Below are 18,489 nucleotides of genomic sequence, written 5' to 3'. Positions count from 1 at the left end.
GGGGGCAGCCAAAAAAAAAAAAGGAAGGATTTCCAAACTTGTCCTTGTTTCACCACAATTAAGAAGTTATCAAGGGTGACACCCCCATTACCAAAATGTCTGTCAAAAAGAAGAAAAGTGGATTCAGAGTGGAATTCACAGATTCCAGGAATAATGGACTGAGAATTATTTATTCACAGAGGTGAATACAAAAGCAGTGTGCTTGGTATGTAATCAGCAAGTTTCAGTGCACGTAGAATATAATATTCTGCGCAGGCTGGCCTACCATACCACACTGAAGTACGGTGGTTAAGCCGAGGTGCCGTGCTCAAGTGTTTCTTTGAGCTACGAGAGGATATTGGACAGTTCATGGAGAAAATGGGTAGCCCAGTGAAGGAACTTAAATGTTCGCAGTGGGTGAAGGATCTTGCCTTTATGGTGGATATTACACAGCACCTGAATAATCGTAACAAAATGTTGCAGGGCCGCAAAAAAAATTGTCACTCATTATAACGACAGCATACGCGCATTCAAGTTAAAACTGTCAGTCTGGGAGACGCAGCTATCTAGCGGTGGCATCGCCCATTTTACATGTCAAACAGCTGTGCGTGCGACCGGACGTAATGCTGATATTACGTCCGGTCCCTCTGATACAAAGACAAGATAATAACAGGATTGCTGCATGAGTTCAAGCGGAGGTTTCAGGTCTTCCGTGAACTAGAGAAGGAATTTGCAGTTTTTCCGCCCGCCATTTACAGTCAAGCCTTCTGACATGCCACCTGACCTCCAACTCGAGATAATTGCCTTGCAGTGTGATACCAATATGATGGAGAAATTTGCGTAGGTGGGCTTGGACACATTTTATTAATATCTCTTGCCAGGGTACCCCAAATTAACATCCCTGGCTGCAAAGGTTTTATCCATTTTTGGGACTACCTACCTTTGTGAACAGGTGTTCTCTGTAATGACCCTAAATAAAACAAAGCACCGCTCAAGGTTAACAAACACACACTTGAATGACATTGTGAAATGTGCTGCTACTCAGGATTTGACACCTGATATTGATGCACTCGTAAAGGCTAAAAGATGCCAAGTTTCAGGAGCAAGCAGCAGGAAATAGACCGCAGTGAGAAAAAAATAGTTAATCGGCCAGTTGGCCTGGGTCTATTTCTTGTGATGCTCTTTCAGAAATGTTTGCACATGAATACAGATCTTTGAAAATAAGTTTACTCAGGTTTCATATTAAAAGAAAATAAATATTGTGCAGTATATCATTCTCAGCTTCAGTAGACTACAAAACAGTTTGATCTGATGTAGCCTAATCTCATTGCTCATGCACAGCTACAACTTTTATGTTACTGTTTATTTTATTTATATGTGCACATTTACTTTTTCAAGGCAGTATGATAGCTTTCTTCATAGCTCCCACTGTAGTTTGTTTAGTGTATTGAGTTGGTTCAGGTGTTCAGATGTAAAAATGTATTCACTCAACTCTATAAAAATAAACCAGTTAATGAATGTGAAATGCATTTTATTTAAATTCCATAGGCCTATCTGTGAATAAATGTGTTAATATAGATTCTTGTGATCCGTGATTATGTAGGCTACAAATGTAGGCTGAATGATAAAGCATAGTATTGAAAAACAAAGCTAAAGATTTGGATTTGACGTAGGTTATTTTGCTATTATTTTACTGGTCCGGCCCACTTGAGATCAGATGGGCTGTATGTGGCCCCTGAACCAAAATGAGTTTGACACCCCTGGGTTAGACAGTGTTTAAGGATATATGTGGTAATGGATCAGGGAGGGGTTAGACAGTGTTTAGGGATATATGTGGTAATGGAACAGGGAGGGGTTAGACAGTGTTTAAGGATATATGTGGTAATGGATCAGGGAGGGGTTATACAGTGTTTAAGGATATATGTGGTAATGGAACAGGGAGGGGTTAGACAGTGTTTAAGGATATATGTGGTAATGGATCAGGGAGGGGTTAGACAGTGTTTAAGGATATATGTGGTAATGGAGCAGGGAGGGGTTAGACAGTGTTTAAGGATATATGTGGTAATGGATCAGGGAGGGGTTAGACAGTGTTTAAGGATATATGTGGTAATGGAGCAGGGAGGGGTTAGACAGTGTTTAAGGATATATGTGGTAATGGATCAGGGAGGGGTTAGACAGTGTTTAAGGATATATGTGGTAATGGAAAAGGGAGGGGTTAGACAGTGTTTAAGGATATATGTGGTAATGGATCAGGGAGGGTTAGACAGTGTTTAAGGATATATAATGGATCAGGGAGGGGTTAGACAGTGTTTAAGGATATATGTGGTAATGGATCAGGAAGGGTTAGGGGGCATCTTGCTCTATCGGATACAGGCTGTAGATATTGGGGATCAAACACAGTGCCTTTCAACTGGGAGTTGAACTCTCTCACCACACACACACACACACACACACACACACACACACACACACACACACACACACACACACACACACACACACACACACACACACACACACACACACACACACACACACACACACACACACATCACTTCAAACTATGTATATGTTCCATGAGCTGTCATCAACGTAACCATTCGATCATATTCGTCGTTTATTAATCATAATTCTAAATATTCTGTTTTTGTTGACGTGTGGGGAGGCAATGTCTCCAGAGGTCTGAGCTGGTCCACCACGCCACCAGTGAGGTGAGGAAGAGGCGGCGGGAGGGACTGAAGACTGGGCCCACGTCAGGGGGCAGGACCCCATAGAGACCTGCTGGGATCCAGGGGGCTGAAGGACCTTCCAGGTGTGCTGCTAGGATAACCAACAGAGAGCTCTGGAGGAACATCTGCTCAGCTTGGAGGATTGAGACTGAAGGAATAGAATGAATCACCGGCTGAACACACGACAGCATTCAGTGGGTTTATTCGTAAAAGAATAATGCCAAATATTACAGAGTTAACAGTTGTGCACGTATCTTTGATCCTACGGGTGCCTTTATTTCTGAAAGGCGACTAACGACACGCTTGAAGACTTGTATAGACCATAAGTAATGTAATGTACGACAATAATAAAGACAATCTGAGCTACAGACTAGAGCAGAGATAAGAGAGAAGAGGAGGAGAAGAAAGAGAGGAGAGAGAGGAGAGGAGGGAGGAGAGAGAGGAGAGAGAAGAGGAGGAGAAGAGAGAGAAGAGAGAGGAGAGAGAGGAGGATGGAGAGAGAGGAGAGAGAAGAAAGAGGAGAGAGAAGAGGATGGAGAGAGAGGAGAGAGAAGAAAGAGGAGAGAGAAGAGGATGGAGAGGAGAGGAGAGCTGACAAGACAAAGTCACGGTACTCACACACATTGGGAGAATCTTTACATGCTACCACTGTGAGCTTTGTTTAAGGGTGTAATATATGAAGGGTTGTTGTATGGTGGAGATTAAGTCAATTACTGATTAAAAAATGAAAGACATTTAAATTTTTTTCAATGATTTTAAACATTCCATCAATCTCAAATTGAACAAAATAAGGATATTGTCAACAAACTAATTTAATATTTGTATCGCACTGAGAAATTATTTCTACAAAACACTATTGGACTGGAATGTACCTATTCCAGTGAAATGATCAATTGAAATGATAATGTAGACCCACACATTACATTTTTGGCCTTTTCTTTTTAATAAAATAAATCAAGTGTTCAGAAGATAGACCAATAGACATTTTAAGTAAGGGGTTATGAGGTCATTATCATACAAAATAATCGTCTAAAAATATTCTACATGATTGCAACTGTAACTATGTTATAGCATTAAACGTATAAAAAAATCAGGAGAAAACATGAATGAGATACATTGTAATCTAACCATTTATAATGAGTTAATGCAACAACTGTGATTATATTCTTAAAGAATATCTCCTTGTTAAATGTCAGCAGTACAACATTAAAGCAGTTCTCTCAGACCTCACATAGTAGAGATTCTAATTCAGTAAACAACATTAGTTGTTTCTTTGTTTTATTATCAAACAAAGGTCCTAGTCTGTTTGATTGACAGGTGAGATGATCAGGGGGGCAGAGTTGTTACCTCCATAATCATGGCGGCCTGGGCAGAGGACTGGATAGAGAGGCTCACTGAAGGTGCAGCCAGTAGCAGAGTAGATATGAACCCTGGCTTCCACATCATAGAAGGAGACCACACCCTCATCATAATCAACAAACACCCCCACCTTCTGGAGCCCAGCTCTCAGAGGGAGACGGACAGAAGGGTTATCACTAAATACCAACCCATCCTTGTTGTAGTAGAAAAGAGTCCAGTAACCCGTCTCAGGGGTCCAAGTGCTCACACCTTTTCTGTCGATGGACTCTCTGACCACTCCTAACCACCAATAAGTCTTGTCTTTAACCTGGACCTCAAAGTATAATCTCCCTGAGGAGAAGCTCTGCCTTGTGAGGACATATATATACTTTGTAAATCTCTTAGGGTTGTATGGGAGTACCTTCCTCACACCTCCATCATGTACTTGTTTCCCATCCTCAGACAGGATGAGAAGGGGATGAGCTGTATAAGGATCTAGAGTCACATCCACTTCATACTGCTGGACCCTCTTCAGTTCAGCATCATCACGCAGCTTCTTCATCTCCATGTTCAGTGTCTCCTCCAGCTGATCCAGGGATCTCCTCAAGGTCCCTACGTATGACGGAGGACGGACCTCCACCGTGGTCCAGTCCCTGGTGGGTGGAGGATCCTTCAGGGATCTGAAGGTCTGGAGGAAGTGGAGGTGGTCTTTAGTGTGTGAGAGCTGCTTCACCTCTGAGCATCTATTGGTCAGATCTTCTATTTCCTGCTCCAGCTCTTTGATGAGGTTTTCAGCTTGTTTCTCTGTGGATTTCAGTTCCTCTTGAACCGTTTGGTTGAATTCATCGCGGCACTTTTCAACACAGCCTATCAGAGCAGTGAAGACCTGCCCACCAATGGCTATCTCTCTGTCTGCAACTTTGTTGCTCAGTTCTACTTTGCCTTTGATCTCCTTAATCTTTTCTTTTCTCTCCTGGATCATCTGCGGAACTTCAGCCTCCATCTTCCCCAGCTGGGCCGTCTTCACTTCATATTCCTCCTTCAGAGGTACAACAGGATGGGACTTGTGGTCTATCTCTGTGCAGAACTGACACACACACACCTGTTCAGTCGGGCAGAAGAACTCCAGAAGTCGGTCGTGTTTCTTACACATCCTGTCTTCCAGACGGTCCATAGGCTCGACCAGCCGATGTTTCTGCAGGCGAGCGACTCTCTGATGTGGCTCCAGGTGGGTTTGGCAGAAAGACATAAAACACTCTAGGCAGGACTTCACAGCTTTCTGCTGGGTCCCAGTACAGAAGTCACAGGGAACTTCTGCTGGTTCAACACAAGGCTGCTCTTTAACTCGTACGGTTGTTCTAAACTGAGCAGCCAGCTGTGATAAGAGGGTATTGACCTGTGGATCAGGTTTTGTATCGAAAATCTTGTTGCAAACAGGACATTTGTACTTGACTTGTTCATCCCAGAACTTTGTAATACAGGTTCTGCAGAAGTTGTGTCCACATGGTGTGGTAACCGGGCTGCTGAACACATCCAGACAGATGCAACATGAAAAGTCCTCCTCAGACCAGGAAGTGTTAGCAGAGGCCATTCCTAGACACAGACGATAAGGTTTATGTATTGAGCAGTTTTATATTTCTAATTCCATCAATTCCTTATCTTGTGCTGCTTTACTCACCTTGTTGTGTTTTCTGTCTGTCAGACAATTGGTTCCAAAATGCGTTTTATTTTTCTCCTGAAAGCGAGAACTGCTTCCACGTCGGTTGGTTTTGGTTTATATGAATGTTAAGTTTCGTTTCCCGAAAAAGACATCCTCTCCTCTCCTCCCCTAACCCCTGGCTCCTCCCCTAACCCCTGGCTCCGCCCCCATGGACACAGTTCCCACCCAGACGTCTCAACCTGAACGTGGGCACATTCATGAACTCTCTCTAGGCTATCTCATATTTGCTGTGTGTTCTCTTCTTTGCAGCATTAAAATAGGTTCAAACCAGGGCCGTTTCTAGGCAGTAAGATTAAGTTGTATTGGGCAGATAGAAATAAGGAACCCGTGATGCGAGATCTCCGTGCCTGCTTTTTGGCACATTTACTGTAATGTAAGCTTTTAGACACATCACTGCTGTGTGGGGGGGTTTACCATGATAGCAATGCTACCAGCAGCTTTCCACATCAGTGTTACAGCCATCTGCCACCTTCAATGAAAAGCTACATATTTACTTTTCAAATTCTTAGAAAATAATACAGATAAAATATACAGAATAAAACAACTTCACACAGAATTTGATGAAATGTCACAGTATCTCTGAATTGATAATCCACTTCTGCTGGCAGTAATACTGATATTGAGGAATTTGAGACAAGAGTAGTAAAATTGCAAGGCGAAAATAATCAAATTCATGTAAAAAACAACTGTAGACCACAATATGCAAATTGACTTTGATTGTTGGCCTTGTGGGAGATTTAATCCTTGCATGTTGTTTCCAAAATGTTCATGAATAACATAATATGCATAATAAACCACATAATTATCTTCTTTTTTTTAAATCGCACCTTACATCAACCTGAAAACACGTATTAACAGTAGGCAGTCTGAGCCGATAGAAGAGAAAGCTTTGGGACAGGGTAACCTGGATGGTGGTAGTCCAGCGCTATACTATACACCAGTGGCGATTTCTCTAAGACTGCAAGGGAAGCTCAGCTTCCCCTAAAATTTCAAACATTAAATTGTCAAATATGTATTGTTGTGTTAACATTTCATTGACTACAAATTCGTTAAAATACGTTCATGTCAAAGACGAGTTCGATAAGAATCTTATCCAAGACTGACTCGATTTTGTTAACTTCTCATACATTCCCGTAATGTCAATGCATTAGACCGTAGAAGCCGAGCGTCCATTCACTTCAATGAGACTGCATGGAACAGTTTTTTTCATTGCCTCGAAACTCGACGGTCATTGGATAAATGCCCAGATTTGTCCCGCCCCCGGACGCTCAGCGTCTCTGGGGGTGGATGGAGCAGTGGGCTGGCCTGGGCTAGCCTGGACGCTGGGCTTCCGCGTTATGATTGGAGGATCAGTCGAAAGTCTGAATCACTTTTTGATTGACAGCTATTTTGAGATATACACAGTCACTTCACTATCTGAGTTCAGTGACAGTCCCATCGCGGATTTTGCAAGTGAAGTCTCATGACAAACTGCAACACATTTCTTGGTATTTGCTTGGCGAAATTGCTTCCATTATTAATTTAACAGGGTCACAGACCATTTTCTTGAAAAGGAACGGAGGGCCGAATTGAGGTATAAATAAATTGACAACTATTTTGATGTAGGCCAAAAATGAGCTTCCCCTCTTTAAAAGACCAGCAGCCGCCACTGCTATACACACTATATAGATATAGTGTGTGCAACTCACTATATAGATATATAGTGTGTGTATATATATATCAAATAGATTATTGTGATGCAAGTGTTTGATTGGCTAATTTTATTTGATGCCTCAAATGGTGACTTAAATAGGCCTATTTTCTTTACAGCTCTGGGTTCAGGGTCTGCGTTCAGGGCCTTATCGACCAGGTAAACACGCGTCCTGCCGTCCTCTGAGCTCCAGGAAACGCACCAAGTTCTAGGTGGTTAATATTTAGCTCAGACCTCGTTCACTCAAAACATTCATGATCCAAAATCTGAAGGCAGCGGACCTCAGATCTGGTGAACTGGGCTTTTGTTTCTTTCACTTCATATGTTTCGACAAATCCAGTTGCTGGCGGCAGAGTTAGTTGCAGACAAACTAGACCAGCACATTAGGTTCAATACTCGAAAATGTAAAACACACACACACACACACACACCTGTTTAATTAAGGTGTACGACAGCTCCCTCTGCTGGACAGTTTGGACAACAGTCTCACGCAAAACTACATTTTCCGTTCGAACCTACGTAGACAATAGTAGGCCTACATTGATGTGAGACCGGGTTGTTGGTTTGAACGTTTTGTAGTAGCAGAAAATGGCCTGCAGTGGCAGTATGTACATTGTTGAATACATGAATAGGCTGGAATTTAGTAGTAATATGGATGTTTTATATTTTTAAACGGATTATGTGAACATTGCTGATTAACATTAATCATGTATATTCAATGTATTGCAGAAGTTTAGACATTAACCAAGTTAAAATAAATTTAAATAAACCGCACCAGGCATGCAGAGGTCAATGTAGGATTTTAATATATAAACAAAAACACTTGACAGAAGTTTAATACATATATTTGCAAAGGAAAGCAGAGGAAAACAGTTTCCCAAATGATACATTTCAAAATTTGACCACCATTCAGAAAGCAAGTGAAGAGGTTTGTTTAAAACCAGTCCTCCCTGACGAGCTGTCCCTGACTCTAAACCCTGACTCTCAACCCTAACGCTGTACCCTCTGAGGGCAGGAAGACGCTCCTTCAGTGTAAAGGTTCAAGAAGACACTCCTTCAGAGTAAAGGTTCGAACCACGGAGAAGGAAGAAGAAGAGGAAGGATAGGGAAGTAGTGAGGTTAGGGAAGTAGTGAGGTTAGGGAAGTAGTGAGGGAAAGGCGTGTGGAGGCACACGGGTACATGTGGGGTCAAGAAGATCACTCCCACTGGAGGTCATTGATCCATCAGCCTCAGACCGCTGAGCTCAGCAGGTCTTCTGGAGGACGAGGCTCAGATGAACTGAGGAGACGGGACCAGCAGGGTGTCAGGATCAGGTGGGGTTCAGCTCAGGTGTGTCTGCCCGGACCAAACAGCATCAGGTGGGGTTCAGCTCAGGTGTGTCTGCCCCCGACCAAACAGGATCAGGTGGGGTTCAGCTCAGGTGTGTCTGCCCCCGACCAAACAGGATCAGGGGAGGTTCAGCTCAGGTGTGTCTGCCCCCGACCAAACAGGATCAGGTGAGGTTCAGCTCAGGTGTGTCTGCCCCCGACCAAACAGGATCAGGTGAGGTTCAGCTCAGGTGTGTCTGCCCGGACCAAACAAGGACATGGATTAGGTTCAATATTTAAAAGATGCAACATTATCTGAACCAAAGAGCCGTCATTAAGGAGCAGGTAGGCTTTGGGGCTCCTTGCTCAAGGATGCATCACTGTATTCAGAGGACTTGAACCCGGCACCATTGGTCTGAGAGTTTAACTCCCGACCCAGTCCACTATGTCCAGATAATGCAAACTTACGAGGAATCCTTGATGGTAGAGTCCTGGTTGTCATGACGGTTTCTCAAACACTCAGTTTCCCCTGAGGGGGCGTGTCTACAGACCTGTAGACTTCAGACAGCTCTGTATCCCAGTATGTGCCTCTGCTCACTCAGACCACACCCTCATCAGTAATGAAACACTCATGTGAAGATGATGCAGAGCTCAGGAGAGTAGCTGGAAAGAAGACTGAAGACATCAGAACCCAAGCCATTACTCCAGCTTACAACAATAACTTAGAACCTTTAACCGTTTTAACAAACCATTAAAACCAACAAAAACCAAACGCATGAACCAATAAAACATCCTTACTACTCAGATCAACCTTCAGCTAACGGGTTAACTCACCAGGAAACCAAAGTACAGCAATGTGCCCAAGAGTAATGAGAAACTATTGACTTACAGATCGCAGTTCATCTTCATGGTTAAGTGGGGATACTCACAGAACTGCAGTTAAATATAGACCTTTCAAGGAATGGAAGGATGAAAGGAACAGTTTACTCATTATTGTCCCAAAACTTGGGAACTGTCCCACAGTTCATCTCCATTAAATCAGATAAATGAACGACAATACAAATTCAGGGCTTTTGGAATCATCCAACTTTTAAATAATGTTTTAGATAATTAACTAATCCAGCTTTTTAATATAAGAGGCTAATTATTTGACTGTCATTATTCCAGAGTGATTTAATTCTTACTTTGACAAGTTTGAATGTATAGTCTCTAAAATGTTAGTTTCAGGTAGAATCATTATTTAAATTTCAAATGAGTTTAACCACCAGAATCCCTGATCTCCTTCATTCATTGTCAGTGTTTATAATCAACATACAAGTCACCGCAGCTGTGCTTTGCTACACATTTCTACTCACATCAGGTCCAGATGAGATGCTCCTCTTTACTTCAAAAGGTCTTTAACCTGTGAAAAAGGAAGAAATGACAAATACGTCACAACAGAGCTCAACAGAACATTACACACACGTTCTGGTTTCTGGGAACACAACAACATACCGCGTTTGGGAGACGCTACACTGCCGAACAGTGGAGAACACCAACGTACTGTCCGGTTCCCTCTTAAGTGAAACGCACCAGATGCAACCAATTTTCCAATTAAGAAAAACACTCGGCGCGCGAGCTGCGGCAGGTGAGCTAGTAAGTAAAACTCAACGCAGGTTCGGCGCCCTCTGGTCTCCTTGGTAACAGTAAGAGTCTATTTCAGCTCTGTGTTTGATATTTAATGACCTCCCTCATTTTAAAGGGATGAGTCTGATTTGACTGATTTAGAGTCATACTTCAGAATGAAGAAAGCCTTCATTCAATTCACCAAACACGCGTGTGCGCGTGTGTGTGTGCGTGTTCGTTCTTCTTGCATTGTGGAATTGATACATCTAGAAGTGGTTCCGGATTGGTATTAGCGCTACAAATCTGTGGTCGAATGACGCACTGATGTTTTGTTAGCTTGAACATCATATGGTCTAAATAACGCATAGAATCAATTAAATATCGCCTCGCAACTTTTTCCGATAACGTTTAACCAATTTCAATGAAAAAGACATGGCAACACTGTCCAAACCACAACAATTCGTTAGTCAGAAACGATTAAATAAATAAACGAGCTCTAACAATCGTGTTGAGTTCCGAAATGCACTCATTCATATTAACAGTGAAAGGGGGTGCACCGTTCCTGGAGGTACTGCAATACCAGGTCGATGCGTGGAGTGGACGGAGCAAGCCCCTTTTCCATCTCCCAGTTCCAAAAATCAATTTAATATATGGTCCCCGGGTAGGGGACGTATCAGATATTAAACTGATAAGAACAGATACTACACTTGATCTTAGCCAAAAGGCCGAGAAGCGATGCCTACAAAAAGTTCTACCTAGAGAACCCATTCCCAGAAATGTCACTCTCATCAGCGGTTTTACGGGGAAAACTTCCTTTCAATACAAGAAGCCTACAGAAGTACCACTATGCGTCAACAACATATCAGTGTTATCAAACTACGTTCAACGCAAAATATAACGAGTATAGGGTCCGTGATTCAAGGCAATGCATGAACGGCACTGATGACGTCAGCAGCTCTAAGCCAATCAGTATGTCTGAGGAATCCAAACGCGTTTATTGTGAACTATTATGTATAATACAGTGAATCCCCACTGAGCACGATCACTATGATTTGATGCCATCACACATGGTGTTAGTTTGGTAAAAGTTAGATACATGAGAAATTACCTCTTCCTTTGCATCATTGCTGGATCACTAAAAATGTGAGGAAACCGCCACTCTACCGCTCTCTAGTGGTCACTAATAGGTCGGCAGAACTTCACTAAGAAGTTTATTTACTATTAGCGCATCAAAGAACCAATGCTAAATTCAGGGTATGCCGTGTGCAATGTTTTAATTCCAGATTTCCTCAACCATGCAAACAATCACCCAATAGCAAATAAAATGCATGAACTGAACACAAACATCTGAAATCAATAAGGTTATACACTGTTGAAACATAATTTTGATGGTATCGTTGTTTCGGGGTAGGTCATGAATCGGAGTGTTAACGGTTCAAAACGTGGTTTATTCAGAGACAGGGTAAACCGGGTTGCACTCTGGATGTGGTTCATGAAGAATCTCCATACAGATAAAAGTTCAGATTGGTAGTGGTAAAACCACGACGACAGATTAACCCAGATAGGCTAAACCTGTTCACCACTCCGTGTAGCCGAAGCTATTGAGGACTGGTGTTAGCACTACATATATGTAGTCCAATAAGGCATTTACATGAGCTTCAATATCATATTGTCTAAATAAAGCATAAAAAATAATTTACTCACATCTTCTTTCGATAACGTGTCTCACCGGTATCAACTTAAATAAACTTGATGCACAATGTTGTTGGTGAAAAACATATTCTTACTTAAAACAAACAATAGCACAACAGTCGAGTCACTTGCACAACTCAAGCCTCCCTCCAGTCTAGAACTCTGGCCCTCTTAAGGAGCACCAGAATGGGTGTGGCTCAATTAACCTATGAGCCACAGCTGTAGACTATTACAGGGCTAACAGCCAGACAGGAACATGTGCATCTTTTAAAATATGGTTTAACACAGTGAAGATGCCATTCACATATTCACAGCAACACTATTTTGACCAAGCTAGTCTGAGGACAGCAAGTACTAAAGGCTAGAATGCAGGATAGTTAGTCGGCTGAATACACGAGAACATTATTTTGGTTCGACTGAGTTGTTTATTAGTATTAAGCTTTAACAACGAATAAAAGTACAAGTGCACAATAAACAGAATGACTAAAATAATAGTATCAAACATTACAGACCATTAACAGTTGTTCACGTATCATTGACTCTCTTTGCGACTTTATTTAAAAGGCGACTAACGACACACTTTGCGACTTATTCAAACCATCAGGGAGAAGTTGAAACACATATTCAAACGCGTGATGGGGTTGTTCATTCCCATGCTGCTGGCTGCTCAGAGACATCGAGGTCCACGGCTCTCGTGCCAACAGCTTCAGTGTCCCTCTCCCTCTCCTCGCGCCGTCCAGGCAGTCAGTGGGCGTGGTTATGGGGAGGAGGACTCCGCACGAGCGGGAGCGTCACCGTCACCATAGTGATTCACCACAGCCGAACTCACCCAGTTGGAGTTCAGCAGCTGGTTGCACCAGCAGAACGTAAGGTCCAACTTAGGCTACGTTGAACGTAAATCACCCAAACGTTCGACTTTACACTCTACTAAAAAAATAGCAGTTGCACCAAGCAGATAGTTTCAACGTAACACTAAGTTATAACTTATCTTTTACACCTCCCCTCTAGCTGGTGTAAGTTCCATACTAACGATAAAGAACCGTTAAAAGAAAAAAAGGTAAAAAGATTTCAACACTAACGCAGGGTAAAGATGGCTATTCGTTTTGAGCAATGGGAAGAGGAGTTTCAATGCGATTTGCGCCGGGAACGGATTGTCCGTGACCGTATCGATCCATTTCTTTATTATGATGATGTTGAATTATATGCACGATTTCGGTTTTGCCGGGCGGAATATTATATTTATTTATTTATTATAAAATCCGCCATCAAATAGCTTAACCTCACGCCTATACCGTCCAAGCAAATTTTAGAGAATAAATGACTGAAACTGTTTTGTTTGCCCTCTCATTTGGGTGTTAACGCGTCTTCACTCGGGTAAGGTGGACACTTGCCGGTATTTCCTGTTTACATTGTTATCTGTCAATGATTGGCTTGAAATTATCTAAACGTCATTAAAAGCGACACTAGTACCGTTTACGCACTACCAGTAACGTTACAACTTAAGTTATGGTGGTGCAACCAAAATTTAGAACACCTTTAGTTTGACACTAGCTACGTCGAGCGTAGGGTTACGGCGGACTTTACACCCGAACTTACGATCGGCTTTACGTTCTGCTGGTGCAACCGACTGCAGTTGTACAACATCTATTCTAGATTCATCTAAATGGGGTGACTTTTGACATGTGAACACACTTAATGCGTAATGAACGACAATAATGAACACAATCCTAGATGAGCTAGAGAGGATAGCAGAGGTAAGAGAGAGGAGCTAGGAGGAGAAGAGAGAGGAGGAAGAGAGGAGAGGAGAGGAGAGGAGAGCAGACAAGAAAAAGTCACGGTACTCACACACATGGGGAGGATCTCTACATGTAGTCACTGTGACCTTCTTTAAGTGTTTAATACATGAAGGGTTGTATGGTGGAGATTTCAGTTTTACTGGTTCATCAACTACCAACTTTTAAAATTCTTTACTGAAATAAAACGTTCCATCAATCTCGAAATGATCAAAATAAAGGTTTGAGGCAACAAACACATTTGTTTTTTGTATTACCCTGAGACAGTGATTCTACTGGACCCTATTAGACTGGAATGTATCTGTTTTAGATAACGTATTTAGGCCTACACATTAAAAAAAAAATCAATGAACGTGTAAGGACAATTTGTTTTTTTGTCATTCAATATTCAGAAGTTAAAGCAGATAGCAATGTTAAAAAACTACAATTATTATTTTGCACAGATTAGTCCTCTTAACATGTTAGTCCTCTTATGTTCTATAAACTGCAACTGTTAAAAACTTTATAGCATTAAATGTGTAAAAAGATCTGGAAACAAAACAGACAAAATATAATGTGTAATTTAACCATTCATAATGGGTTGAATTCAACAACTGTGATCATGTTCTTAAAGAACATCTCCTCGTTAAATGTCAGCAGTACGACATTAAAGCAGTTCTCTCAGACCTCACATAGTAGAGATTCTAATTCAGTAAACAACATTAGTTGTTTTGGTTGTTTCTTTGTTTTATTATTAAACAAAGGTCCTAGTCTGTTTGATTGACAGGTGAGATGATCAGGGGGGCAGAGTTGTTACCTCCATAATCACGGGGAAATGGGTAGAGGAATGGATAGAGAGGCTCACTGAAGGTGCAGCCAGTAGCAGAGTAGATATGAACCCTGGCTTCCACATCATAGAAGGAGACCACACCCTCATCATAATCAACAAACACCCCCACCTTCTGGAGCTCAGCTCTCAGAGGGAGACGGACATCAGGGTTATCATTAAATACAAACCTATCCTTGTTGTAGTAAAGAGTCCAGTAACCCGTCACAGGGGTCCTCGTGCTCCCACCTTTTCTGTCGATGGACTCTCTGGCCACTCCTAACCACCATGCAGTCTTGTCTTTAACCTGGACCTCAAAGTAAAATCTCCCCGAGGAGAAGCTCTGCCTCGTGAGAACAAATATATACTGTGTAAATCTCTTAGGGTTGTCTGGGAGTACCTTCTTCACATCTCCATCATGTACTTGTTTCCCATCCTCAGACAGGATGAGCCAGCCATTAGCTGTATCAGGATCCAGAGTCACATCTACTTCATACTGCTGGACCATCTTCAGTACAGCATCATCACGCAGCTTCTTCATCTCCATGTTCAGTGTCTCATCCAGCTGATCCAGGGATCTCCTCAAGGTCCCTACGTATGACGGAGGACGGACCTCCACCGTGGTCCAGTCCCTGGTGGGTGTAGGATCCTTCAGGGATCTGAAGGTCTGGAGGAAGTGGAGGTGGTCTTTAGTGTGTGAGAGCTGCTTCACCTCTGAGCATCTATTGGTCAGATCTTCTATTTCCTGCTCCAGCTCTTTGATGAGGTCTTCAGCTTGTTTCTCTGTGGATTTCAGTTTCTCTTGAACCGTTCGGTTGAATTCATCGCGGCACTTTTCAACGCAGCCTATCAGAGCAGTGAAGACCTGCCCACCAATGGCTATCTCTCTGTCTGCAACTTTGTTGCTCAGTTCTACTTTGCCTTTGATCTCCTTAATCTTTTCTTTTCTCTCCTGGATCATCTGCGGAACTTCAGCCTCAATCTTCCCCAGCTGGGCCGTCTTCACTTCATATTCCTCCTTCAGAGGTACAACAGGATGGGACTTGTGGTCTGTCTCTGTGCAGAACTGACACACACACACCTCTTCAGTCTGGCAGAAGAGCTCCAGAAGTCGGTTGTGTTTCTTACACATCCTGTCTTCCAGACGGTCCATAGGCTCGACCAGCCGATGTTTCTTCAGGACTGCGACTCTCTGATGTGGCTCCAGGTGGGTTTGGCAGTAAGAGGTGAAACACACGAGGCAGGACTTCACAGCCTTCTGCTGGGTCCCAGTACAGAAGTCACAGGGAACTTCTGCTGGTTCAACACAAGGCTGCTCTTTAACTCGTACGGTTGTTCTAAACTGAGCAGCCAGCTGTGATAAGAGGGTATTGACCCATGGATCAGGTTTTGTGTCGAAAATCTTGTTGCAAACAGGACATTTGTACTTGACTTGTTCATCCCAGAACTTTGTAATACAGGTTCTGCAGAAGTTGTGTCCACACGGTGTGGTAACCGGGCTGCTGAACACATCCAGACAGATGGAACATGAAAAGTCCTCCTCAGACCAGGAAGTGTTAGCAGAGGCCATTCCTAGACACAGACGAAAAGGTTTATGTACTGAACAACTTTATATTTCTAATTCCATATCTTGTGCTGCTTTACTCACCTTGTTATGTTTTCTGTCTGTCAGACAATTTGTTCCAAACTGCGTTTTATTTTACTCCTGATAGAGAGAACTGCTTCCACGTCGGTTGGTTTTGGTTTCTATGAATGTTAAGTTTTGTTTCGTGAGCAAGACATTCTCTCCTCTCCTCCCCTTACATTTGGCCCCGCCCCTAACACCTGGCTCCTCCCCTAACACCTGGCTCCGCCCCCACGGACACAGTTCCCTGACGTTTCAACCTGAACGTGGGCACATTCATGAACTGTCTAGGCTGCCTCATATTCGCTGTGTGTTCTCTTCCCTGCAGCATTAAAATATGTTCAACCTTTAAGAGACAGGAAACAGTGAGCCCCGCGGGAAAGCAAGAAATGTTCATTATTTCGTGGTGATTTGTGCATTCTGTGATTAAGAGCAATGTGTGCCCAGATAACATGTGCTATTATGCTTGTTATTTAACTTTGAGTTAACACTGGCAGTTAAAAAAGGCTTGTCTCACAGACTTTAACCTCATAAAACCGCCGAGTCATGTGACTCGGGGTAGGGCAGACGAACCGACGAGTTCACCTTCAGTCTGAGACAACAAGCACTTGTTTTGTTGCCTCCATGCGAAAGTTAATTCGCATGGATAGGTTTACCTAGAAAATTCACAATTTATGTGTTGATAGACTGTATTGTTTATAACGGTATTGCGGGCAAGGGCGTCAGTTTGTTTTTAGAAGTGGTGGGGACAATAACCATAAGCTTGAGTGTGGTTTGAAAAGTGCTGGGTGCCCTTATGTAAGCTATTCATCCATTCAACGCTGCATTACATTATGCTCTACAGTGTATTGTCAGGTGTTGAAAATCCTATTCGGACAATACAAGTTGAAAACCACAGTTTGTGTTTTGGCTTGTTTTGCAAAACGGCGTTGGAAACACCAGGGTATTGGCTCGGGATATGTAATACTATTACACACAGGACAAAGAACAGTGTTGGCAATTTAACACTTATCTTGACATCAACAAAGTTTACCAGACAAACAATGCCAGAGTGTAAAGGGGATACGAAATGAAACGAGGTACGGAGCATAATGCCAGACTGTAAAGGGGGTACGAAATGAAACGAGGTACGGAGCATCAGACTTTTGAAGACGAGCAAGGGCTGCTGGTAGCATTTTATGCTGCATTAAATAAAGAAGAAAAAAACAAGCGCCCAGAGGAGAATTGCATCTGCCCAATCCTGACCACCAGTAAACACTTGCGAAGGACCAATCGTTACATCATAAGCCAATTGCCCGCAAATAAAATCCCCTACAGTTTAAGATAATCACACAGGTTATGCGAGAACATATTTATGTCAGGATAGGCCTACCAGGCTCCAAGTCGTCACATATCTCAATCAGACAAGACAAAACAACTATAACCACATTGGCATAGCAATCGCACCGTGTGTAGCTGCTATTAGCTGCAATCTATATATACAATGCATACTAGCTGGAGCACCAACCAGAATCAGATCACAATTGCTTAGGACCGTGGGTAACCTTTGGCCAGGTCATCACAAGCAAACAGAACCAGCAGCAAAGTTTACGTAAACCTATTTCTTACCTTATGTGGCCCTCCACATGCAGGCTGATGTATCCATATCGTTATCCAGTGTCACAAACATGCTTTTTATAGGAAGCAAAAGGACCGGCTATTTTCTGAATAAAAATGTCAATTTTCGCTGTCTTTCTTGAAACTTCTCCAGTGCGTTCACACCAAATGCAACGGGGCGACAAGATCCCATACAAAGTGAACGTATAGACGCGTATCGGGCAAATTTTTTTGATTTGTCGCGCCACACTTTCGCCGTGCACCAGCGAGCGCGTTCACAAGGATTTGTGGCGCGACAAATTCGCTCGAGTTGAAATATTTCAACTTGACACGAATTTCGCGTGATGACAGCCAATCAGCGTTCAACAGCGTGGCCACTGAGTGACATGTGTAACGTAACAGCCAATCGGCGTTCAACCGTCAAACTCAGTGCAGTGCAGTCCGGGTGAACTGCAGCATGGAGGAGAAAGTGATTGTTGCCGTTTGCGACTCTCGGAGCTCTATATATATATAATTGTATCTATAATATCGCGGCCAAAAGCTCTGTGTGCCTCCGGATGGCCGTAGCTCAGGGAGCGTCACTAATTAGATGACGAGGCATTTGGCTATT

The 18,489-nt window shown here is 42.8% G+C and overlaps 2 protein-coding genes, 1 long non-coding RNA gene and 1 other non-coding gene across 4 annotated transcripts; all 4 read right to left on the bottom strand.

The window, feature by feature from the left end:
* Positions 1-3,210: 3,210 nt before the first annotated feature.
* On the bottom strand, positions 3,211-5,861 carry LOC130374699 (E3 ubiquitin-protein ligase TRIM39-like). Its single transcript, XM_056581633.1, has 2 exons — positions 5,725-5,861; positions 3,211-5,639 (listed from the first exon to the last, which is right to left on the bottom strand). Exon 2 carries the CDS (start codon positions 5,635-5,637, stop codon positions 4,006-4,008), a length of 1,632 nt encoding a protein of 543 aa, XP_056437608.1. The 5' UTR covers positions 5,638-5,639; positions 5,725-5,861; the 3' UTR covers positions 3,211-4,005.
* A 2,377-nt stretch (positions 5,862-8,238) lies between these two features.
* On the bottom strand, positions 8,239-12,214 carry LOC130374708 (uncharacterized). Its single transcript, XR_008893658.1, has 4 exons — positions 12,074-12,214; positions 10,120-10,166; positions 9,233-9,715; positions 8,239-9,021 (listed from the first exon to the last, which is right to left on the bottom strand). It is a non-coding gene; the product is annotated as an uncharacterized LOC130374708 (long non-coding RNA).
* LOC130375134 (U2 spliceosomal RNA) lies at positions 10,916-11,106 on the bottom strand. The gene has a single exon (XR_008893801.1). It is a non-coding gene; the product is annotated as a U2 spliceosomal RNA (small nuclear RNA).
* A 202-nt stretch (positions 12,215-12,416) lies between the features above and the next one.
* Positions 12,417-16,396, bottom strand: LOC130374702 (E3 ubiquitin-protein ligase TRIM39-like). The gene is made up of 2 exons (XM_056581635.1): positions 16,308-16,396; positions 12,417-16,231 (listed from the first exon to the last, which is right to left on the bottom strand). Exon 2 carries the CDS (start codon positions 16,227-16,229, stop codon positions 14,601-14,603), a length of 1,629 nt encoding a protein of 542 aa, XP_056437610.1. The 5' UTR covers positions 16,230-16,231; positions 16,308-16,396; the 3' UTR covers positions 12,417-14,600.
* Positions 16,397-18,489: the final 2,093 nt, after the last annotated feature.

This window comes from Gadus chalcogrammus, chromosome 21 (genome assembly GCF_026213295.1).
Source record: "Gadus chalcogrammus isolate NIFS_2021 chromosome 21, NIFS_Gcha_1.0, whole genome shotgun sequence".
Taxonomy (NCBI): domain Eukaryota; kingdom Metazoa; phylum Chordata; class Actinopteri; order Gadiformes; family Gadidae; genus Gadus; species Gadus chalcogrammus.
This window is presented reverse-complemented; position numbering and strand designations above follow the sequence as displayed.

Coding starts and splice junctions, on each gene's coding strand:
- LOC130374699 (XM_056581633.1), bottom strand. CDS start 5,637: ATGGCCTCTGCTAACACTTCCTGGTCTGAGGAGGACTTTTCATGTTGC.
- LOC130374702 (XM_056581635.1), bottom strand. CDS start 16,229: ATGGCCTCTGCTAACACTTCCTGGTCTGAGGAGGACTTTTCATGTTCC.